The sequence below is a fragment of the Stegostoma tigrinum genome, chromosome 27 (assembly GCF_030684315.1).
Source record: "Stegostoma tigrinum isolate sSteTig4 chromosome 27, sSteTig4.hap1, whole genome shotgun sequence".
Taxonomy (NCBI): domain Eukaryota; kingdom Metazoa; phylum Chordata; class Chondrichthyes; order Orectolobiformes; family Stegostomatidae; genus Stegostoma; species Stegostoma tigrinum.
Genome location: NC_081380.1, coordinates 10,164,428 through 10,186,630, shown reverse-complemented (window position 1 = coordinate 10,186,630; position 22,203 = coordinate 10,164,428). Strand labels below are relative to the sequence as shown.

The following is a 22,203-nucleotide window of genomic DNA, read 5'->3' as shown; positions in this document are numbered from 1 at the left end:
CAACCCAACGATTGTCATCCTTACCCTGTTGTTTCTAACCAGGAAGGAAGGAAGGAAGAAAGAAATGTATCTGTTTGTGTACCATCTTACACTAATCCAGGACATCATAAAGCACTTTACAGCCATTGAAGTAATACAGACACTGTTGTGATGTAGGGCGAGTTGCTTGTACAGATTAGATTATTAAATAATCCCTGCTTGAGAGTTGGGGGATGCATGTTGTCCCATTGGAATACTTTATGTCTGACTGCAGCCAGAGGTTTAACTCAAAAAGTGGCACATATGCCAGTGCAGCATGAGAGTGTCAGCCCAGGTGGTGAGGTCTGGATTGAAGCTTAAACCCATATCCTCTGCTTTAGCTGGAACACCATTTTACTACTCGGTTGGTGTAGCAACTACGTTATTATGCTCTGTATCTGCGATAGTGTAAAACACCATCACTGGGAGTGAGGAGGTAGCAAACTATTGCTGAGAAAATGCTGGCCCACAGCTTGCTGGCACACTCGGCTCTCTGACACAGCCGAGAGAAGAGTATGCAGAGTTCGCCAATGGTTAACTTTATGCTGTATTCAAGCACAGAATCATTGTTTACAAAAGAATAAATTGTGAAATACTCTACAACACTGATAGTGATGAGTTAGTATATTTACAGGAATATCAAGGGCAAATGGAAGCTGATAAGCGTGCCAGAGACACCGCCGTCATTTTGACCGACTTTCCTAAAATGTTAGGCCCAAAGTTGGAAAATGAGCCTCTGAGTGAATCACAGAGAGACCTATTTTGATAAAAAAAAGAGGATAAGTGCCTCAGGTTGAAACACACAGCCAATAACTGCATCTACCTGGCAGTAAATCTCTGACCAGGTCTGTGCCATTCAGATTGGGCCCTTGGTCGACTAGAAACCTGAAATGAAAGTGAATTGCAAACGCTCACCACAAGAAGTGAACTCTCCAAAACCATCACTTACCCGAAGTATTCTCTTCTAGCCCTACGCATGGAATTACATTCTTTAAAAAAATGATTTTACATTTTAGTTTTTAAAAAGATGTCAGAAGACTCCACCTTGTGGTCACTGCATGAACCTCACACCGAGAGACTGCTCTCCACACCTGGGGCATTAGCAGCAGTTACCCCTTTGGACAGGGACTGCCGTACCCAACATTAAACAACCACCCTGCTGGCAACTCCCAAAAGTTGGGATTTATATCAGATTTTCTCACTATCTGAATGTGGAAAGCATAGTCAACAGTCAGCTAACAACTAATCAGATTTATTTACACTTCAGTTACACAGAAGCAGCAGCAGGCACAAGATTGAAAATGAAATTGTTATATTCATTTAGCAATTGGACTTTATAGCCTTAAAGAAATATACTCCTCCTGAATACAACTTATTGCATGTAACATATTGCAACACAGCCATTGGTTATGGTTCGTTATTAATTATCATATTGTTCTGATAATATGAAAATCACTGGTGAAGCAGCTGAAGATGGTTGTGGAGCTCCTGCAGAGCTGTCCTGGAACAGAGATGACCGACCTCCAGCAGCCACGACCATCTCCCTGATTTGTTTTACTAGCGTGCTTTGATGCCACAGTCAAACCCAGCCTTATGTCAAGGGCTGTCATTCTCATCTCACTTCTGGAATTCAACTCTTTTACCCACATTTGAACCAAGGCTGTATTGGTATCAGGAGCCAAGTGGCTCTGGCAGAACTAGTAAGCAGGTTGTAGCTAAGCATGTCTTCAGAGCACAGTTGATGACAACTTCCATCACTTTACTGATGACCGAGAGTAGACTGACAAGGGAGATAATTGGCCAGGTTGGACATGTGCCTTTTTTTTTGTGGGCAAGACATACCTGGGCAATTTTCCACATTGCCAGGTTGATGCCAGTTTTGCAGCAAGTTCGAGAGCACTGAACTTTAGTACTATTCGGTACTTTAGCACATCATGGATGGCCAAGCTTGCGTCGCTTGATCTGTTCGAAGTCTGTCCCATATAGTGCAGAGTTACTGTCACACAACGCAATGGTGGGCACTCTCAGTGTGGGACTCTATCTCTATGAGGACTACGTATTAGTCATTCTTACTGACATTGTCATGGATAGATGAATCTTCAGCGTCTCTTTGAGGATGAGGTCAAGTGTATTTTTCAAACATATTGAGGAAATTTAGTATATTTTAAGAGAATGATCGATTGGAAAGGCCCTGGCAAAGCTATAGGTTGTGATGGCAAGATGGTGGGTTATCAACATGGCAACGAAAGCATTAAAGTTAATTCTTCATGGTCAGTTAGACTTGAAACATTTTGCACTCTGAACAGCTAATGCAGGTATCTCATGGTTAATGATCAAGGTTCTGTAGTAGACATAGTAGGTCAAGTTCAAAGCTGGTGATGTAAATAAGCATTTATCGCGAACGAAGGCCTCTAGGCCAGATTGGGTACTCAAAAGATATTTTCTTGGCAGTTCCTTGGGATCAAGGATGACTTGCTTCTACTCTGGGAGAGGGGGGGGCGGCTAAATAATCCATTGCTGGAACTGCAGATTCGGCCATTCGTGGGGCTGGTTGTGTTTGATGAGGCTGGAACATTCTGGATTCTAGCCACTCTTTCCGCTGCTCGCGCTTGGCCTCCAAGTGCGATACCTGAAGTGGATGCTTCTTCTCCAGTTTGCATTCCAGGGCAAGCAATTCCCACTTGCCAGCAGGGCTGTTGTTGCTTTTGTTTGGAACTGCTTTCAGGGTGCCTTTGTAGCAATTCTTCTGCCCTCCTAGTGATCACTTATCATTGCAGAGCTGAGAGGTTTGGGTCAGGCATTGCAGCCCACCCAACGCGGCTGGTCAAGAGCGATCAATGCCTCTGTGAGGTTATACTGACCTGGGAGAAGATGCTCACGCTGGTACACCTAGTATTTGCAGGATTTCATGAAGGCAGTGCTGGTTGTAACTTTACAGGGGTGGGAGGTTTCTGATGTATACTAAAGGGAGGGGACAACACTACTTTGAGAAGGTTCCCAATGATGGACTAATTAGCAAAGTTCGATCACATAGGATTCAGGAAAAGCTTGCCAGTTGGGTACAAAATTGGCTTAATGTCAGCAGAAGACAGAGGGTGGTGGTGGAGGATTATTTTTCAGACTGGAGGCTTGTGACCAGTGCAATGCCACAAGGATCACAGCTAGGTCCCACTTTCATTTGTCACTTACAGCAACAATTTGGGTTTGCATATAGGAGGCATGGTTAGTAAGTTTACGGATGACACCAAAATTGGTGGCATAGTGGGCAGTGAAAAAGGTTATCTAAGGATTACAAAGAGATCGAAGTCAATTTGTGTCTATGGGCTGAGGAGTGGCAAATGGAGTTGAATTTGGATAAATGTGAGTTATTGCTTTTTGGTAAAACAAACAGGGGCAGGACATACACACTTACAGATAGGGTTCTGGATGGTGTTGTAGAACAGAGACACCTAGTACATAATTGTTTGAAATTTGCATCATCGGTAGTCAAGTTGGTTGAGAAAGCTTTTAGCATACTTGCCTTCATTGCTCAGACCTTCGAGTGTAGGAGTTGGGATGCCATGTTGAAGTTGTATAGCCCATTAGGGAGGCCTCCTATGGAGCACAGTGTGCAGTTCTGATCACTCTGTTATAGGAAGGAAATCATTGAACTGGAGAAGGTTCAGAAAAGATTTACCAGGACGTTGCTGGGGATGGAGGGTTTGAGATATAAAAATAGACTGAAATGGCTGGGATTTTTTTTCTCTGGAGCACAGGAGGTTGAAGGGTGACCTTATAGACGTTTATAACATCATGAGGGGCATAGATAAGGTGAATGATAAGGGTATTTTCCCTGAAGTGGGGGAGTTCAGAACTAGGGGGCATATTTTTAGGGTGAGAGACTTAAGGAGGACACGGGGTGCATTTTTTTCCACACAAAGGGTGGTTTGTGTGCATAATGAACTGCCAGAGGAAGTGGCGGATGCTGGTAAAGTTACAATGTTTAAAGACATTTGGATGAGTACATGAATAGGAAAGGTTTCAAGGGTTATGGGCCAAGCACAGGGAGGTGGGAGCAGTTTAGTTTGGGAACATGGTCAGCGTGGACTAGTTGGACTGAAGGGTCTGTTTCCATAGCTGTATGACTATTTACTAGCTCCAGCTACAAAACAGTTTGTCTCTTCAGCGTTCCAGGCCACCCATTCCCAAGGTTAAAAAGTCAGAGCGCACAGAAGGACCTGCCAGGTACTGAATGTCAAACAGCACCTTTTAGTGCACAAGGGTTTTATTTATCCAGAAAAAGTGTGCCAGGATGAGACTGCCCATCAATTCCCGAGGGTAAGATTATAGGGAAAAGATTTAAAAATGTAACCTCACACTGCGATGCAAGTTGTTGGTTGTTGATGTATAAAGACATTTGGCCATTCATTGTTTAATGTCTCACCAAGTCTACAGCCACTAGCTTCACCCAGAGCCAAGTCTTTACAATTGTACACTGAAAACAGTTCCTGCAACTAACTCGAACTGTCTGATGCAGTGCTGCCAGGCACCCGTATGCACTACTGGCTTGAGGTTTCCAAGATCTCTCCAACGTGCTACCTCTTTGCAGACCACTCACTTCTTAGGAGGAGGGGGAGGTGACCCGAATGCTGCAGCCACAACATAAAGGATGGGCTTTGTACAAGGACAACAGGCCGTCACGCAACTGCTCCCAAAAGGTGGCCAGACACAAAGGTCCCATCTTCATCACCACCACCAAATAGACCCACTGCAGTTTAAAATAAAACACTGACACACAGCTCTCCGTTGTCATAAGGCCCAGCCAAGCTTCAATCTGTGTTGTCAAGGTCACCAGCAGAATGCTGGGAGGAAGTAGTTCGATTGGTCAGTGTTCCACAGGAAGTGATGTCAAACTCTGTGCTTCTTCTGGTAGGCTGAGGGGAAAAGAAAAGACACACACGATCAGGGTTTGAGCAGTTTAGGAGACAGAACATGAATGGACGGGACTGATAATGGAGAAGTGAGATACCGGGCTCACACCAATAACATTTACAACAATGCTGCTGAGAGACACCTTCCTCTCCACAGGGCAAGTCAGAAGATGCTGAATGGAGGCAGCTTAAGACTGTGCAGAGGTTGGGTAGGTGCCTGAATCATGTACTTATCAAGAGCAACTTCCCTCAATCTCAAATGCACTACCAGAAATAACCACTCCCTCTTTGTTTCTGATAGTCTGTAGTGTCAATGCCATCATCCTTCCCAAGCTAGTTCTCCTCACCCATATCAATGTATAGTGAGGTGATAAGAGTCTACCTCCAGGGTCAATGAATTAGAAAGTGGGAGGGATTAAAGCAGCCGCTGTTTTTGCAGTTTGGAACAGGAGATCTTACTAATGTACAGTATGGGTACAGAGCTTCCCCAGAGAGCAGGAATGGAGAATCCAATGTCTGTATCACTGATTTTGAGACCCTGCCTCGCAACAGCATCTGTGGGACAATTGTGTCCTGCAAAAGATGGCATAAGCACACCAGATAACTCCAAGAACATGCTTCCTGTCTCAGTGAAGAGAACTACATTTGAAGGGAAATTCGACTTCACACTTCAAAAGTGAAACAAGGGAGCGTTAAGTTGCGATGCCTCAGTTGATGGGAAAGACCTCCACAGTACAGGCCAGGAAGAGTTTGGGGGCTGGAGTGCAGAGTTGGAAGCAGTGGTTATTAGTAACTTGGCCAATTTGCATTGGTGGGGTTGCAGAAACCAAAAGGAACAAGGAACAGGCAGGATAACCGTTGTTTATAATAATGGGACAGGAAGAGAGAGAGAGAGAGAGAGAAGGAAAATTGATGATGTGTGTCTTGTGAGCCAATGTTGCAAGGGGCTGGTGCACAGATGGTAAAGGAGGCAGGATGCCACCCATCACCCCACACCCCTGCACGTCCAAGGATTTCTAGCAGCCCCTACCTGCCGGGATGACTTCAGGATAGTTGCAGTGCGCTTCGCTGGCTGCAGACCATCCCCTCCTGTCCCACGCTGGAGCAGGACACGGACATTGGGAACGTAACTCCACGAGCGCCCCAGAGCTGGCTTCACACCCCTGCCACCAGGGTCCTGGACAACACTATTGGTCACCTGGGCAAGTGGGGGGAGAAAGTCAATACAACTCGGTGAATGCAACCAGGTCATTAGCTCCTTGCTGTTCACAGAGCTCGCTGTATGAAAACCGGTTGCCACATTCCCTACGCTAAGTAATTACACTTTGAAAGAATTTAAAATTGACTGTAAAACACTTTGTCCTACGATTGGGAAAGGTGCCACAAGAAGGGCACTTTCCACCTATTTTAGCACAGAGCTCCGCCTTCAGGAAAGGAACAAATGCACAACTGGATAAGAAATGGATTGGAATCATAATATTAAGGAACAACATTTTGGATGTGCCTTTAATGTTTAATTATAAAAAAAAGCCCAAGGTGTTTCACAGCAACATTATGAAACAAAGTAGGACACTGAGCGAAATGTATCCGGGCAATTGGCCAAACAAAGAGGTGGGTTTGAAGGAACAATCCCAGAGGAGGAAAGTGAGCTGGAGGGGATGGAAGACCAGAGTTTATGGTCTTGGCACCGCTACAAACTGTGGAATATTTAAGCGCAGAGTAGGTTCACAGTATAAGAATTTGAGGAAGGCCGTTAATAAGGAGGGATATGTAGCTAAAGGAGATTAGAGAGACAGGGAGGGATTTAAAAACAAGGTTGAGATTTTTTTTTGTAACTATGCACATTGCTTGATCGCAGTCTAAAGCTGGGGGTAAGCGAGATAGGTACTGACAAACAACCCGAACTCTGTGTGAGTTCAGACAGAGTTTTGGACAATGTCCCATTTAGAGGGTGGAATGTGGGAAATGGACAAAGCGATCACAAAAAAAAAGGCCAGTTGTGAGCCATGGAGGGGGTCTCAGCACCCAGCTGCATAACCCCTTTTCTGTGGGAACATCTACACCCCGGTGTCCATGGAGGTGAAGTGTACGGAGTCCACCAGCATGAGCAAGGTCTTTAGGGAGCGGTGGATACCACAGGAGATGGGATGTTCCATCACACCTCGAGAGGACCATTTAATACGTTTCCTTTATAGGTTTCAGTCAAACATTTTGGAGTTTTTTTTTCCTTAGAGGGCCCTTTCAAGGGGCTGTCTAACCTGATCCATCTTTATTTTAGTAAAATTAGAATGTGGAAAGCTGGCCTGAAGAGCCAGGGAATGGTCAAGTCTAGAGGTAATGATGGCTTCAGCAGCCGATGAGCTGAGGAAGGAGTGGAGCCAGGCAATGTTACTGAGATGGAATTTGACATCGAGATGGATGTGCATCTTACGGTCAAACATGACACAAAGTCACGACAGACTGGTTCTGTCTAGGCAGTTATTAGGGAGAGGTATGGAGTCAGTTGCTAGGGAACAGAGATTGAAGTGGGGACCAAAATCCGCCGTTTCAGTTATTCCAACGTTTAACCAATGAAAATTTCTGCTCGTCCTACACTGCATGTTAGCTAAGCAGTCTGTCCAAACAACACTTGAGGCCATTCAGCCCAATGTGATAGTGCAATCTCGCTGAAGGAGCAATCCAATTGAGCTCAGTGCTCAGCTCTTTCCACCTAGCCCTGAAAATTCTCTTTTACAGGTAATCAGCCAGTTGGAAATTACTGTTAAATATGCTCACATCATCCTCCCAGACAAAGATCACACCGACAGACTACATAAAATAGGTTCTCATCCTTCTCGTTCTTATATCTGTACCCTCTGGTTCCTGAACAAACTGCCTATGAAAACAGTTCCTTTTCATTTACTGCAAGAAAACCATTCATAATTCTGATCACCTCCATTAAATCGCCTCATAACCTTCTCTGCTCCAAGTAACTGTAAGTTGCTCATCTATTGTTTCATTCTGATAAATCCTTGTACTATGACAATCAAAACTTTGTGTTAGGCTTTTTCTCCTGTTATGCTGCAATCTGAAAAGCCATTGACAGGTCTGAGGTTCTAGTACTCACTATTACAGCAACATTTAGTTCCCTGGCCATCATCTTCAGTTCCCTTGCAAGTTGCATCATGAGAGACATACCTACGGAAAAAAAACAAAGACACACAGAGTTAATTGTTCAAAATCGAAGAGATGCCTTCAGTGTTGAGAAAGAAAGACAGCAACACAGATGCTGAGGGACTCTGAATACACATTGCAAAATGACACCTCCTTACCTGGCCAACTCTAAAATAACTTGCTCCCCAAAACCCAGATGGAAGAAGTTTTGTACAACACAAGTGTTGCAGTATCTCAAACTGGGCCACTGCTGCTAGCTCACATGTAGATTGTTTAATTTAAGTGCAGATGGGAACAGACCACTGGACACGCGGCCAAATCTGAGACCGGGGGAGATATGGGGACTCTGCCTCCAGGAAGACAGAGTTCAGCCCTTCTTGGATCCCAAGGTGGGCCCAATCATTATAGTTGAGGCTCTTTTCTCCACAGGACATTGATGGATTTTAACCCAGATTCCATTTATACAAGTAATTTCCTTGGTATCAGACATGAATGACTAGATTTCAACATTTACAACTTGTCACAGCTGGAGTCAAACTCACCAGCTTCAAATTGCTAATCTAATATTTGGAGAGGCAATGGCCTGGTGGTGGTATCGCTGGATTATGAATCCAGAAATTCAGCTAACGTTCGGGGGACCTGGGTTCAAATCCCACCACAGCAAATGTCAGAATTTGAATTCAATATTAAAAAAACTGGAACAATTGTCGATCATTGGGAAAAACCAGTCTTCCTCACTAATGCCCCTCAGGGAAGAAAATCCACATCCTCACCGGGTCTGGCCTACAAATGACTCCGGGCACACAGCAATATGGTTGACTCTTAACTACCTTCTGAAATGGTTTAGTAATTCAAGGGCAGCTGGGATGGGCAATGAATGCTGGCCAGCCAGTAACGCCCATGTCCCAGGAGTGGAGGAAAAAAAAAGTCATAGCCACAGGACTAGGCCATCTTACTGAACCTCTGGCTTCTCCTGTGCTGGGACCTTTGATATCTACTAACCATTCCCTGCAGCGTTCTCCTTTTACAGAATGCCAGTGTCACTGGCAAGGCCTGCATTTGTCGCACATTCCTAATCTCTTGAATGGCTTGTTTTTGAATGGCTGTGGGCCGTGAGTCACATGTAGTTCAGACCAGGCAAAGATGGCAGATTGCCCTCCCTACAGGACATGAGTGAGCCAGACAGGCTTTGGACAATCAGTGATCATTTTGTGGTCATCATCACCGATGACAAACTTTCAAATTCCAAATATGTTTACAATCACTTGAATGTAAACTCCACCAGCTGCCACAGTGGGAATTGAACCCATGTCCCCTTTCATCTCTGAATCACTCCTGACTTTACCATTATGCTGCCATCTCCTCCTACTTTCCTTCAATTTGTCCACTTAGGGAATGATGGATGTGTGTAGGTTCTGCACAACCATTATCCTGGCTACTTTATATATTGCCAATAACCTTGGATTTCTAATTGCATTAAGTGACCTGAAGTCATATTCCCATCATTGAACGGGTTCGGAGACCAATCAGGAAGTTTATCACCTCCCCCACCGATCACAGAAAGAGACACACGATCCAATTGAGTGATTCATCCCTGTCAATTAGCCTTATACACCTGCCCCATCAGTGATTCACTTGTCATTTAGAAATGATTAAAAGCACAACTCAATTAACATGACCATGGCCTCTTCCCGCGCCATCACTCACAAGAGTAACCTGGAAATTAATTTATGATTCTTGGTGATGCCCTAGTGATGGTACTGCTACATCGGGTCATTCCTGGCCTACCGCGACCCCCTTACCCTCAGCTCACTGCCTGTACACTGCCAGCTGCTGTACTGTCCCTCTCAGCTCCTCTTCTTTGCCCACGTGCGGGGGAATTGAACTCCAGCTGCTCAGCTTGAGGGGATGCTATTATATTCCTGACCTGTATTGTGTGTCCTGCTCACCATCCCGACCTGAACGAATTAGGAGCTGATCTGCTCCCGTACCAATGCTGCACCTAACATGGTCACTAGATACCTGGGAACAGGACCGGGCCATTCGGCCCCTCAAGCCTGTTCGCTGATTCTTCATTTAGATCTTGGTAGATTTGTATCTCGATTCCATTTACTTGCCACTTTGATATCCCTGAACACTTGTAGGTAATAAAAATGTATCAATCTCAGTTTTGACGTTTCAATGAAGTCAGCTCAGCAGCTTTTGATGTAAAACATTTTAGATTCCTACTTCCTTCTAGGTAAAAGTGACTCTTCACCTCACCCGCTAATTTGAGGTTTTGACACCTTGTCAATAATCATTGAATCCCTACCGGATGGAAACAGGCCGTTCCGCCCAACAAGTCCACACTGACCCACCCAAGAGCATCCCACCCAGACCCATCCCCCTACCCCATCCCTGTAGCCCCGCATTTTCCATGGCTAACCCACCTCACGTGCACATCCCTGGACACGACAGGCAATTTAGCACGGCCAATCCACCTAACCTGCACACCTCTGCACTGTGGGAGTGAACTGGCGGATCCAGAGGAAACCCACGCAGACACAGGGAGAACGTGCAAACTCCACATAGACAGTCACCCAAGGGTGGAACTGAACCTGGGTCCCTGGCGCTGAGAGGCAACAGTGCTAGCCACTGAGCCACCGTAATGGTTCTCTCTCTTCTAATGATCCCAAACACCTCAAACTTGATGCTTCTTTCATCTTTTGTACATGAAATGGTGCATGCTGTTCAACCTATTCTGAAATCCCTTTCAGTCCTGCTACACAAGGAGCTGGGTCTCTTTGTAGATCCTGCCTCCTGGTGGTGCAGCTGAGTTGGGAGTGAGCTGCAGGCACTAATCTGGTCTAACAGCTCCCTTGCTGAGTTTAAACTCGTTGCAGCTGAATGGAGTCTTTCATGCAGCATCTCACCTTCGAGCTGATGGCCTCCCAGGAGAGAGGAGAGTACAGCAGAGACTGAATCAATCACTACAGCCTTCACAGAGCTGCAAGCACTGGTCACCTACAGAAACAATAGGAGTTAGCAGCATGGAATGAGTGGGGAAGAGGAAGAGGGGATACTGGATACGGGGGTGGTGGAGAGAACACGAGCATCGGAAAGGTGACCGGTGGATATCCTTACTCACTCCTCCCTTCCCCAGCCCTCACCACTACCCCGCTTCCCCAACTCCTTTCCAGTCTGTACCTGGCCTGTGAAGCTGGTCCTGAGGTCCTGCAGTGCATCTAACAGATGGTACACTTCAAACACACGCGCCACTTCAATCCGCTGGAGTGCCTTGCTCTGTGAAACGGGGATGGGGGAAGGAGGAGAGCAAGACGGGCCGAGAGACAGAATGTGACAAAGAAGGGAGGGTTAAAACAAAAAGCTTTGCATTGACATAGCACCCTTCATGCCTCCAATATTGTGCATAGACAATGAGATACTTTCTAACCATAATTAATTAGACCTTTTTTTTTGAAGGGAATGCAGGCTCAAACCTGAGCAGGAACAGAGTGTTCTCCTACCTGTCCTTCCAAGCTGTTAACCTGCTCTTGGATCAGATGCAGAAGCCGAGAGGCACACAGTCCCCCTGTTGAATCGATGTAGCGCACTCTCTGCTTCAGCTCACACGCTATGTTGACTGCCAAGCTGAGGCACACCTTTAACAGCGAGTTACACGACAGGTCAAGCTGCTGAAACACAAGCTCAGTCCCTAACACCTAGCTCCCACAAATGTCCGCTGATGTAAGCTCCGTTCACCAGTACAGTCAACAGGGACCTGGGTTCGATTCCAGCCTCAGGCAACTGTCTGTGTGGAGTTTGCACATTCTCCCCGTGTCTGCGAGAGTTTCCTCCAGGTGATTTGGTTTCCTCCCACAGTCCAAAGATGTGCAGTTTAGGTGGACTGGTTGTGCTAAATTGCCCATAGTATCTTGGGATTTGCAGGATCGGTGGGTTAGCCACGGGAAGTGTGGGGTTATGGGGATAGGGTGGGGGACTGCATCTGATGGCTAGGTCTCTTCAGTGGGTCAGTTTGGACTCAATGGGCTGAACAGCTTCTTGCTGCACTCTAGAGATTTTATGACATAGCCTGAAAAATCATCACACAATCAAAAGATGGCAGGAATTGTGAATTATTTTGGAATGGTTAGGTTCAAGAGCCCAGTGAGAGGGATTTTTACCCTCCATTGGAGTGGGCTTGGTACGAGCTGATGCAGACCTTCATGCTGCCAACAGGCAATACCAGTTTCCCCAGCTCCATCACACTACCCTGGGCCATTCTCTCCCTCTGCTCAGACAGCAAGGGAGCTGGGGCAGCAGGGTCATCAGTTCGGCTGGTCATAGGCAAACCAGGGCCAGGTGGTCCTCAGAGATAAAGTCTAAATCTCCAGGCAGATCTCATGTCAGCAGGGTGGGGTTGGTGGGAGTGGAATCTCCAGCAAACCCCTTACCAAGGCCGTATTTTTTACTTCAATTTCCAAGAAGGCGGAGAGAGGACGTCTACATTTCGAGGGCGTTCCCCCTCAATCACTCTCCTGCCACAGAAATCTACTGTTTTCGCATCTCTTATTGGCCCTCCCCATTCGAGAGCCCAGCAATCTGCATTTTGTCTGGATGGGAAGCCCACAGCCTGGGCCTCTGAGCCGTCATTCAAGGTCAACGGTGGTGGGGGTGAGGGTCACTGAAGTCCGCTGAGGCAATCCTCCCCCTTGGGAACAGGCTGGTTGCCAGGACAACACCTGACAGTGGGCAACAGGGAAGATGGACAGGCCTCTCTCATCACTCTCACTCCCATCTACACCCAGCTCTACTCCAGCTAGAGGCCCCTCACATATATCATGATATATTTGGTTCCATATTTGAGACTATAGGTACAGAGTAGTATTGAAAAAAAAATGGAATCAAAAAGTTATTTGGAAGGCATATGAATTGAGAGTGCCTACACCACCCTGGGCCTCAATTTGAGGCCTACCCTGGTCCATGCCATTATTGTCTCATTGCCTTGCTCTCCAGGAGAAAACAGCAAAAACTAAGACACTATTAGGAGACAAGGTAATTCCAGCTGCCAAACAATAATATGTCGTTGTGCCAGGGTCCCCACTTAGTGTGGCATACATTGCCAGGGTCAGCCCAGGACTGGTGGCCATCACAGGCTGTGGATTTTTTTTTGCTGCAAATGGCTGTGGAGGTTCAGGGGCACCAGCTCCCCTGCAAGCACAGCCACATTTTAAAGTACGTTTGCTGTTAAAGATCAAATGGCCTTTACCTGTGTCTTGCCGCTGCCTGGTGCTCCAACAAACTCTATTAGCTCTCCAGTGTAAAGGCCTGAGTCCAGCAACGTATCGAGGCTGCGGACAGCACAGAAAACAGATCAAGAGCAGCCTCGAACACAACCAGACAGATTCACAGCCGTCTTACAGTGAAGGAGACCATTCAAACCATCAGGTTTGTGCCAGCTTTCCAAACTAACACCTCACTTATTGGCACTTTCCTGTCCTCTCCCTGTAACACTGCGCATTCGGCCTTTTCAAATAATCTCCTCATTTACTTCTGAAAGTCTCCACTGAACCTGTCCCCACCACACTCTTAAACAGCACATTCCAGACTTTAACCACTCATTGCATGAAAACATTTTAATCGCATCACTTTTGCTTTGTTCATTAAAACAAATGAAATCTGCACCATCACGTTCTTGATCCTTTTCTGAATTGGAGCATCTTCTCCCTACTTATTCAGTCCCAGCCTTCCATGATTCTGAATTCTGATTAGAGAAAACTATCTTCATAAAATAAAATTCCTCATGCCTGGGCCATTCTTGCAAACCTCTTCAGTGCTCCCTCACGTCCTCAGCTGCATTGACTAGGACTGGAAACAATACCTCAGCTGGGCTCACACTAGTGTCTTGTGTAATTCTAACAGAGTGACAGGGAGATCAATTCAAACTCCTTAACGTAACAGAAATACAATGTGGTGGAGGCAAAGCTCTTGTTCGACTTAGAGGTGCTCAGTAAATTTACTAAAGTCCATAGCTTGCAATGTATTGCTATGGAGTCAGAAAAGGAGACACCAGTAGCAGCCAAATCCAGCACCACCCCCTTGCCCCTGCCAAATCCAGCACCACCCCCTTCACCCTGCCAAATCCACTGCCACCCCCTTCACCCTGCTAAACCCAGCGCCACCCCTGGCAAACCCAGCACCACCCCCTTCACCCTGCCAAACCCAGCGCCACCCCTGGCAAACCCAGCACCACCCCTTCACCCTGCCAAATCCAGCGCCACCCCCTTCACCCTGGCAAACCCAGCGCCACCCCTGGCAAACCCAGCGCCACCCCCTTCACACTGCCAAACCCAGCGCCACCCCCTTCACCCTGCCAACAATCCAGCGCCACCCCTGGCAAACCCAGCGCCACCCCCTTCATCCTGCCAAATCCAGTGCCACCCCCTTCACCCTGGCAAACCCAGCACCACCCCCTTCACCCTGCCAAACCCAGCACCACCCCCTTCACCCTGCCAAATCCAGCGCCACCCCTTCACCCTGCCAAATCCAGCGCCACCCCCTTCACCCTGGCAAACCCAGCGCCACCCCTGCCAAACCCAGCGCCACCCCCTTCACCCTGCCAAAAATCCAGCGCCACCCCTGGCAAACCCAGCACCACCCCCTTCACCCTGCCAAATCCAGCGCCACTCCTGGCAAACCCAGCACCACCCCCTTCACCCTGCCAACCCCAGCACCACCCCCTTCACCCTGCCAAACCCAGCGCCACTCCTGGCAAACCCAGCACCACCCCCTTCACCCTGCCAAACCCAGCACCACCCCCTTCACCCTGCCAAACCCAGCGCCACCCCTGGCAAATCCAGCACCACCCCCTTCACCCTGCCAAATCCAGCGCCACCCCTTCACCCTGCCAAATCCAGCGCCACCCCCTTCACCCTGGCAAACCCAGCGCCACCCCCTTCACCCTGGCAAACCCAGCGCCACCCCCTTCACACTGCCAAACCCAGCGCCACCCCCTTCACCCTGCCAAAAATCCAGCGCCACCCCTGGCAAACCCAGCGCCACCCCCTTCACCCTGCCAAATCCAGCGCCACCCCTGGCAAAGCCAGCACCACCCCCTTCACCCTGCCAAGTCCAGCGCCACCCCCTTCACCCTGCCAAGTCCAGCGCCACCCCGGCAAACCCAGCACCACCCCCTTCACCCTGCCAAACCCAGCGCCACCCCCTTCACCCTGCCAAACCCAGCGACACCCCTGGCAAATCCACCGCCACCCCTTTCACCCTGCCAAACCCAGCACCACCCCCTTCACCCTGCCAAATCCAGCACCACCCCCTTCACCCTGCCAAATCCAGCGCTACACCCCTTCACCCTGCCAAATCCAGCACCGTTCCCCTCCCTGACTCCTCCTCAACCCTGCCGTGTCCAGGCCCCTTCTCGCACTCCCCCAGCTGCCTGAAGCAAACTGACTCTCAATACTCAAAGCAGGTGAAGCCCAGAAATTCAGCACAATGACCCACTGTTCTTCATAACTTCCCCCTGTTCCTATAACCTGGCTTTTAGAGGTCACCATGATTGACAAGATGAAAGAAATTATTCAACTCCCATCAAAATGGACATAAACCATCCAGATTTCTCATCCCATTGTTAAAGAACAAACCCAAAACTCAAAATCACAGAAGGAGTGGGTGCTTAGCTCTGCGCTATACCTTGAAAGACAGACAATGAAACATGAAGAAGGAAGTTACTCCTCAGGTATTAAATTGCGGTTTCTCCTGATTCCATTATGTATTTGTCGAGGTGAGGCAGACACACTGTTATGGGAGGGAGTCCACCGCGATTGCGGAAATGCAGGGTACATTGATGGTTAGGAACAAATGAAGAGAACGCTCAATAACTTTGGGTCCTTACACTCTACATCTGTCCCTCCCAGTCTCAGATCAACACTGTTCACAGGCCCAGTTGTACTTTGACATTTTGTGACAAATCTGTGCAAAGTGACCAGGGGTACCTGGACATTACTAAGACAAACTCCATTGCTCATTCTTATAAACTAGCAGAAAACAGGATAGGGTTTACTGCAGAGATAATGGGAACTGCAGATGCTGGAGAATCCAAGACAAAAAAATGTGAAGCTGGATGAACACAGCAGGCCCAGCAGCATCTCAGGAGCACAAAAGCTGACGTTTTGGGCCTAGACCCTTCATCAGAGAGGGGGATAGGGTGAGGGTTCTGGAATAAATAGGGAGAGAGGGGGAGGCGGACCGAAGATGGAGAGAAAAGAAGATAGGTGGAGAGGACAGTATAGGTGGGGAGGTAGGGAGTGGGTAGGTCAGTCCAGGGAAGACAGACAGGTCAAGGAGGTGGGATGAGGTTAGTAGGTAGGAGATGGAGGTGCGGCTTGAGTGGGAGGAAGGGATGGGTGAGAGGAAGAACCGGTTAGGGAGGCAGAGACAGGTTGGACTGGTTTTGGGATGCAGTGGGGGGAGGGGATGAGCTGGGCTGGTTGTGTGATGCAGTGGGGTAGGGGATGAACTGGGCTGGTTTTGGGATGCGGTGGGGGAAGGGGAGATTTTGAAGCTGGTGAAGTCCACATTGATACCATTGGGCTGCAGGGTTCCCAAGCAGAATATGAGTTGCTGTTCCTGCAACCTTCGAGTGGCATCATTGTGGCACTGCAGGAGGCCCATGATGGACATGTCGTCTAAAGAATGGGAGGGGGAGTTAAAATGGTTCGCGACTGGGAGGTGCAGTTGTTTATTGCGAACCGAGAGGAGGTGTTCTGCAAGGTGGCCCCCAAGCCTCCGCTTGGTTTCCTCAATGTACAGGTAGCCACACCGGGTACAGTGGATGCAGTATGTCACATTGGCAGATGTGCAGGTGAACCTCTGCTTGATGTGGAATGTCATCTTGGGGCCTGGGATGGGGGTGAGGGAGGAGGTGTGGGGGCAAGTGTAGCACTTCGTCCGGTTGCAGGGGAAGGTGCCGGGTGTGGTGGGGTTGGAGGGCAGTGTGGAGCGAACAAGGGAGTCACGGAGAGAGTGGTCTCTCCGGAAGGCAGACAAGGGTCACCCATCCCTTCCTCCCACCTCAAGCCGCACCTCCATTTCCTACCTAATAACCTCATCCCACCTCCTTGACCTGTCCGTCTTCCCTGGACTGACCTATCCCCTCCCTACCTCCCCACCTATCTTCTTTTCTCTCAGTCTTTGGTCCGCCTCCCCCTCTCTCCCTATTTATTCCAGAACCTTCTCCCCATCCCCCTCTCTGTTGAAGGGTCTAGGCCTGAAACGTCAGCTTTTGTGCTCCCAAGATGCTGCTTGGCCTGCTGTGTTCGTCCAGCTTCACACTTTGTTGTCTAGGGTTTATTGTACATTGGCACAAATGATTCCAGGGTTTAAGGGATTATTATGAACACAGGTTACATAAACCTGGCCTGGCTTCCCCGAGTTTATAGCATGAATGCTCACCTAACTGCTAATTAAGGATTCTACAGGACATCTATGCAGGATAGCTGTTCCCATTGGCGGTTGAATTCAGAATGAGGGCACATATTGTTAAATTGGGAGCTAGGCAATTTGAATGAAATAGGAAGATTTCACAGAATGAAACAGAGCAGAAGGCGGCCATTCACACCGCTGCATCTGCACTAGCTTTTGTTCGCAGAAGGGGGCTTTTGTTCACAGAAAAGGTAGATGTCTGAAACATTCTTCCAAAAGAGGTTTTCACAGGGTAAGTGAACGTTTTGGGACTGAAAGCATGCTGATCTGTTCTAACTGAACAGCTATAAATATGTGCCTGTGATAGCAATGATTATATACAACAGATGGCTGTAGTAAAATATCTGTTGAATTCTTCAATGCCACGATATCCGCACCCAGTCTCCGATGTTATGAGAGATTGCAAGGTATTACTACATCATGTAAAATACCCCGCTGGAAACAAAATAACATCACCTATGTAGATGTGAACATATGAATTGGGAGTAGACTGTTCAGGCCTTCAGTCATGCTCTGCTATATGATGAGATCGTGGCTGATCGGACTGTTGCCTCAATTCCACATTCCTGATGAACCCACAATACACTTTGCTGCCCTCATTTGTCAAGAATATCCCTCCCTCCCTCCCTCCAATTAAAAATATCTAATGACCCGTTTCCGCTGCTCTCTGGTGAGCTGAGTTCCACAAGGTCCGCGTTAAGCAGAAGGCACCTATTTTTAAATTGTATCCTCTCGTTCTAGTCTGTCCCTCGAGGAGAAATAACATTTCAGCACCCACCCAGTCTAGTACCCCACCTTTGGTTTCCAGTTGACAGGATGGCCGTGGAAGCCAGCAGCTCCTCATAGAAATCTGTCCCAGTGGAAGGGAATGGAGAGTATTGGACAAACAGTACCCTCCTCACAGCGACCAGTGTCTGGGGGAGACAAAGAATATCAGCAAACACATGGGGAGCAGATATTCAGGAACAGCACCAGGATCACACAACACAACGTCCTCATTCAAACCCCATCTCGGCGGTTCAAGAATTCGATTTCGGTTTAAAACAAACTCGGAAAATTCCAAATGACAAAGCTGTCGGATTGTTGAAAACCAAATTGACTACAATAACAACTTATATTTATATTGTGCCTTTAATGTCTCAAGGCATTTCACAGGAGCATTATTAAACAAAGTGCTTCTTTCTTTTTACTTCAAAAACATACTTTATTGATAAAAACATCCTGTTCTTATACTTAGACACACACACACACACACACACACACACACACACACAACAAACGCGGTGTAGTCTTGTACAAAAGAATATCAACGAAACAAACATTGGAATTTGACTCTGTCCAAACAAACCAAAGGCATCTCTTAATTGAAGAAGACTAGATTAACATATATTTCAAGCACTGGGAAGATCCAACAACTGAACAGATCCCTATATAACATCAGAAGGGCCTCAGACAGTGATCTTTCTTCACAATACCTTAGCAGCAGCTGGCCCAAGCTTTAGTGCCTCCCTAAGCCTTGGAATGTGCCAGTCTGCAACACTCAGTCAGGATCAACTCCTTGTTCTGGAAGACCAACAAGTTTTGAGCAGGTCAGAGAGTGTCTTTCACTGAGTTGATGGCCCTCCAGGCACAGTCGAAGTTTGTCTCAATGTGCATTGTAAAACAAAGTACTGTGTGACACAAAGTCCTTGAAGGAGATAGCTCAGTACTTTCCTTGAGAGGAAAACCTGCTCTGCATGTGATTATTGTCCCATAGCAACATGGGTGACTCTAGAGTGCCCTCTGAAATGATCTAGTAATCTACTCAGTTCTAACAAGCACTGACTCAGGGAAACTAAGGATCAGCAATAAATACTGGCCTTGTCAGAGATGCCTCACAATCAGAAAACCTCTTAAAACATCAGCCTGCTCTAAGTCTCGTACAGCACTTATTAACTCCAGCTGACAATCCCTTGTAACTATCACTAAACTACAAAGGTTTAACACACAAAGATGTTGAATATTGAACAGAGTGGCTTTAGACTGACTTTTGAGGACCTGGTATCAACACTCGAAACAGTGCCCTCATTACCTTATAGGAAATGGAGCTTTTCTGCGCCAGGTCTTCAATATCTGCAGATGCCAACTGCACAACTGAAAAAGATTAAAGTGAGCATGAGATTCGATTAGAGTATCACGTCCTTAATCCCAAGCTCAGCAGCCTCAGTGTGATACCTTCATGAAGTTAACACACCATTCTTGCCCCCAGTCAGCATGAGGCAGATAGTGCACTGCTCACTGGTGAGGACCAGAGGTCATGTGATGCTATACATCCAAATACAAGACAGCTTTTCACCTACAGGACAAGTGCAGTACTCGGTGTCGCTGGGCTAAAGTTCTGGAGACATGGTTCAAATCGTATGATGGTCAACATTGAAATTTCAATCCATTAAAATAAATCTAGAATTAAGAGCTAGTTTAGTGGTGATCATGTAAACGCTGGTAATTGTAAAACACATCTGGTTCGCTAACGTCCTTGAGTGACGGTAATCTGCAGTCCTGCTCTGGTCTACATGTGGCTTCAGACCCGTAGCAGTGTGGTTGACACTTAGCTGCCCTCTGAGCAATCAATACTGGCCTAGCCAGAAACACCCTTATCCTGTGAATGAACGGAGGAAGAAAAAAAAAATCAGGTCCTCGAAACTATGAGGGGTGGTCGACTTTTTACACCATTGAACCAGAGCTGGATTGGAAATCATGTTACGGGGTAAACACTGCTCGCGTTTATACTATATCTTTAAAGAGAATATCACCCTACGATACTCAGCAATTGGAAGTCAGTAGCAGATAAATATTACTGCATTTTTCAGAGAGGTGGTCTGCCAACTCTGTTCAGGCTTATTGCTAAAATTTTAGTTCAATCTTCAATCACCCACACCGCCTCATATCAAGCAGCCAGCCCTTTCTCGTCTCCAACAAAGTGGTGAAAAAGAGAACGGTTTCTTCTGGGTTGTTGACACTTACAGGAAACAGGGCCAGAGTGGGGAAGCAACTTTGGAGTGTGCCCAATCCTTATTGTCACCAATTGAATTGCAGCAAACTAAAGCCTGGCGAGATTCAGCTTGCGTGGGGAGCAATCCAGGTTGAGGCGTGGCAGTCTTTCGATCAAAAAAGAGAAGACTGTGCAGCATTTACATAGATTGTACTTCAACAGGCCTGTGAGCGACCGGGGTTTTCCCGAGGCTGTGCAAAGCGGCACGTAAATGTAAGTGATAGTACAGTGTGGAGCTGGAGGAACACAGCAGGCCAGGCAACACCAGAGGAGCAGGAAAGCTGACGTTTCGGGTCGGGACCCTTGTTCAGAAACGGGGAGGGAGCTGGGAAATAAACAGAGAAGCCCTCTTATCTCTGACTCAGGCATCTGCAGTTCTTGTAAGTCTTCCTTTGCGGGTGAGGGGTGACCACATACGGTTCCCCTGCCTCCCTACCTGTTAGTATATTCTGATCTCTCAAAGCCTGGATGAGTTGGGCGGTGGCTCCAGGACAGATCCCCTCCCGAAGGAGGACCATGCTGGGGTAAGGGATAGACCTGTTAAGGCAGTCGCACTCAGCTCCTCCCGGTTCAATGTAACTCCCGCTCTCGCTACATTTTCCCGCCAGAAATTGACACAGTCGAGTTTATTCACCGAGTGATGTCATCGTTAAAATGAACCGATCCCGTAAGTCCTCGCATAGACCGGCCTGCTGAAACAAATCATCTACCGTAAATAATCATCACATCTCGCCTCACAAAACCGAGCACAATGGAAATTGACAACAACCGTAGCCAAAGCCAATCGCAGCAAGTGCAGAGCTCAGGACAAATCACACTGTGCAACATCTCCCCCTCCCTGGGGCAAATAACACAGGTCCCCGCCACCTCCTGGGGGAGGGGGCAAATCACATAATGCAGCACCTCTTTCCTGGAGGCAAATCCAACAGTGCAGGTCCCTTCCCTGCAACAAATCATACAGTGTGCTCCCCTGCCCCCACAGGGGCAAATCCAACAGTGCATGTCCCTTCCCTGCAACAAATCATACAGTGTGCTCCCCTACCCCCATAGGGGCAAATCACACTGTGCAGCATCCCCTTCCTGGGGGCAAATCACACTGTGCAGCACACACAACCCCTCCAAGCCAATCTCACTATGCAGCACCACTTCCCTCGGGGGCATAACAAACTATGTGCCCCCATTCCCTGTGGCGAATGAGGCTGCACACACATCTTCCCTCAGCAACACCCCCTCCAGGCCTTCCTCCATTGGTGACAGTCTTCTATCTGCATATTCAACTTTGGTCTGTTACCCTTCACCTCTTTCTCTAATATTTATCACAAATGAGATTGCCTTCAAATGAAACCTGAAAGTAAATTATCCTCCGACACTTCCGCCATTTACAATCCGACCCCACCACCCAAGACATTTTTCCATCCCCTCCCCTGTCTGCTTTCCGGAGAGACCACTCTCTCCGTGACTCCCTTGTTCGCTCCACACTGCCCTCCAAACCCACCACACCCGGCACCTTCTCCTGCAACCGCAGGAAATGCTACACTTGTCCCCACACCTCCTCCCTCACCCCCATCCCAGGCCCCAAGATGACATTCCACATCAAGCAGAGGTTCACCTGCACAT

At 47.7% G+C, this 22,203-nt stretch overlaps 1 protein-coding gene across 2 annotated transcripts; it reads right to left on the bottom strand.

Moving 5' to 3' along the window:
• Nucleotides 1-1,254: 1,254 nt before the first annotated feature.
• On the bottom strand, nucleotides 1,255-21,240 carry rad51d (RAD51 paralog D). 2 transcript variants are annotated; one of them, XM_048557564.2, is made up of 10 exons: nucleotides 21,023-21,240; nucleotides 19,627-19,688; nucleotides 18,351-18,469; nucleotides 13,330-13,411; nucleotides 11,588-11,722; nucleotides 11,268-11,363; nucleotides 10,994-11,084; nucleotides 8,035-8,105; nucleotides 5,959-6,126; nucleotides 1,255-4,931 (listed from the first exon to the last, which is right to left on the bottom strand). In XM_048557564.2, exons 1-10 carry the CDS (start codon nucleotides 21,102-21,104, stop codon nucleotides 4,827-4,829), a joined length of 1,011 nt encoding a protein of 336 aa, XP_048413521.1. In that variant the 5' UTR covers nucleotides 21,105-21,240; the 3' UTR covers nucleotides 1,255-4,826. The 2 variants fall into 2 exon arrangements, with proteins under 2 accessions (XP_048413521.1, XP_048413522.1); XM_048557565.2 differs by lacking the exon at nucleotides 11,588-11,722.
• Nucleotides 21,241-22,203: the final 963 nt, after the last annotated feature.

Bases quoted from the DNA above. Each gene is read 5' to 3' on its own strand.
- rad51d (XM_048557564.2), bottom strand. From the start codon at position 21,104: ATGGTCCTCCTTCGGGAGGGGATCTGTCCTGGAGCCACCGCCCAACTC. The intron at 11,085-11,267 runs GTACAGACTGGA...TTGTTTCTGTAG, and splicing joins GGACCAGCTTCACAGGCCAG to GTGACCAGTGCTTGCAGCTC. The intron at 4,932-5,958 runs GTAGGGGCTGCT...TTTTCCCCTCAG, and splicing joins TCCTGAAGTCATCCCGGCAG to CCTACCAGAAGAAGCACAGA.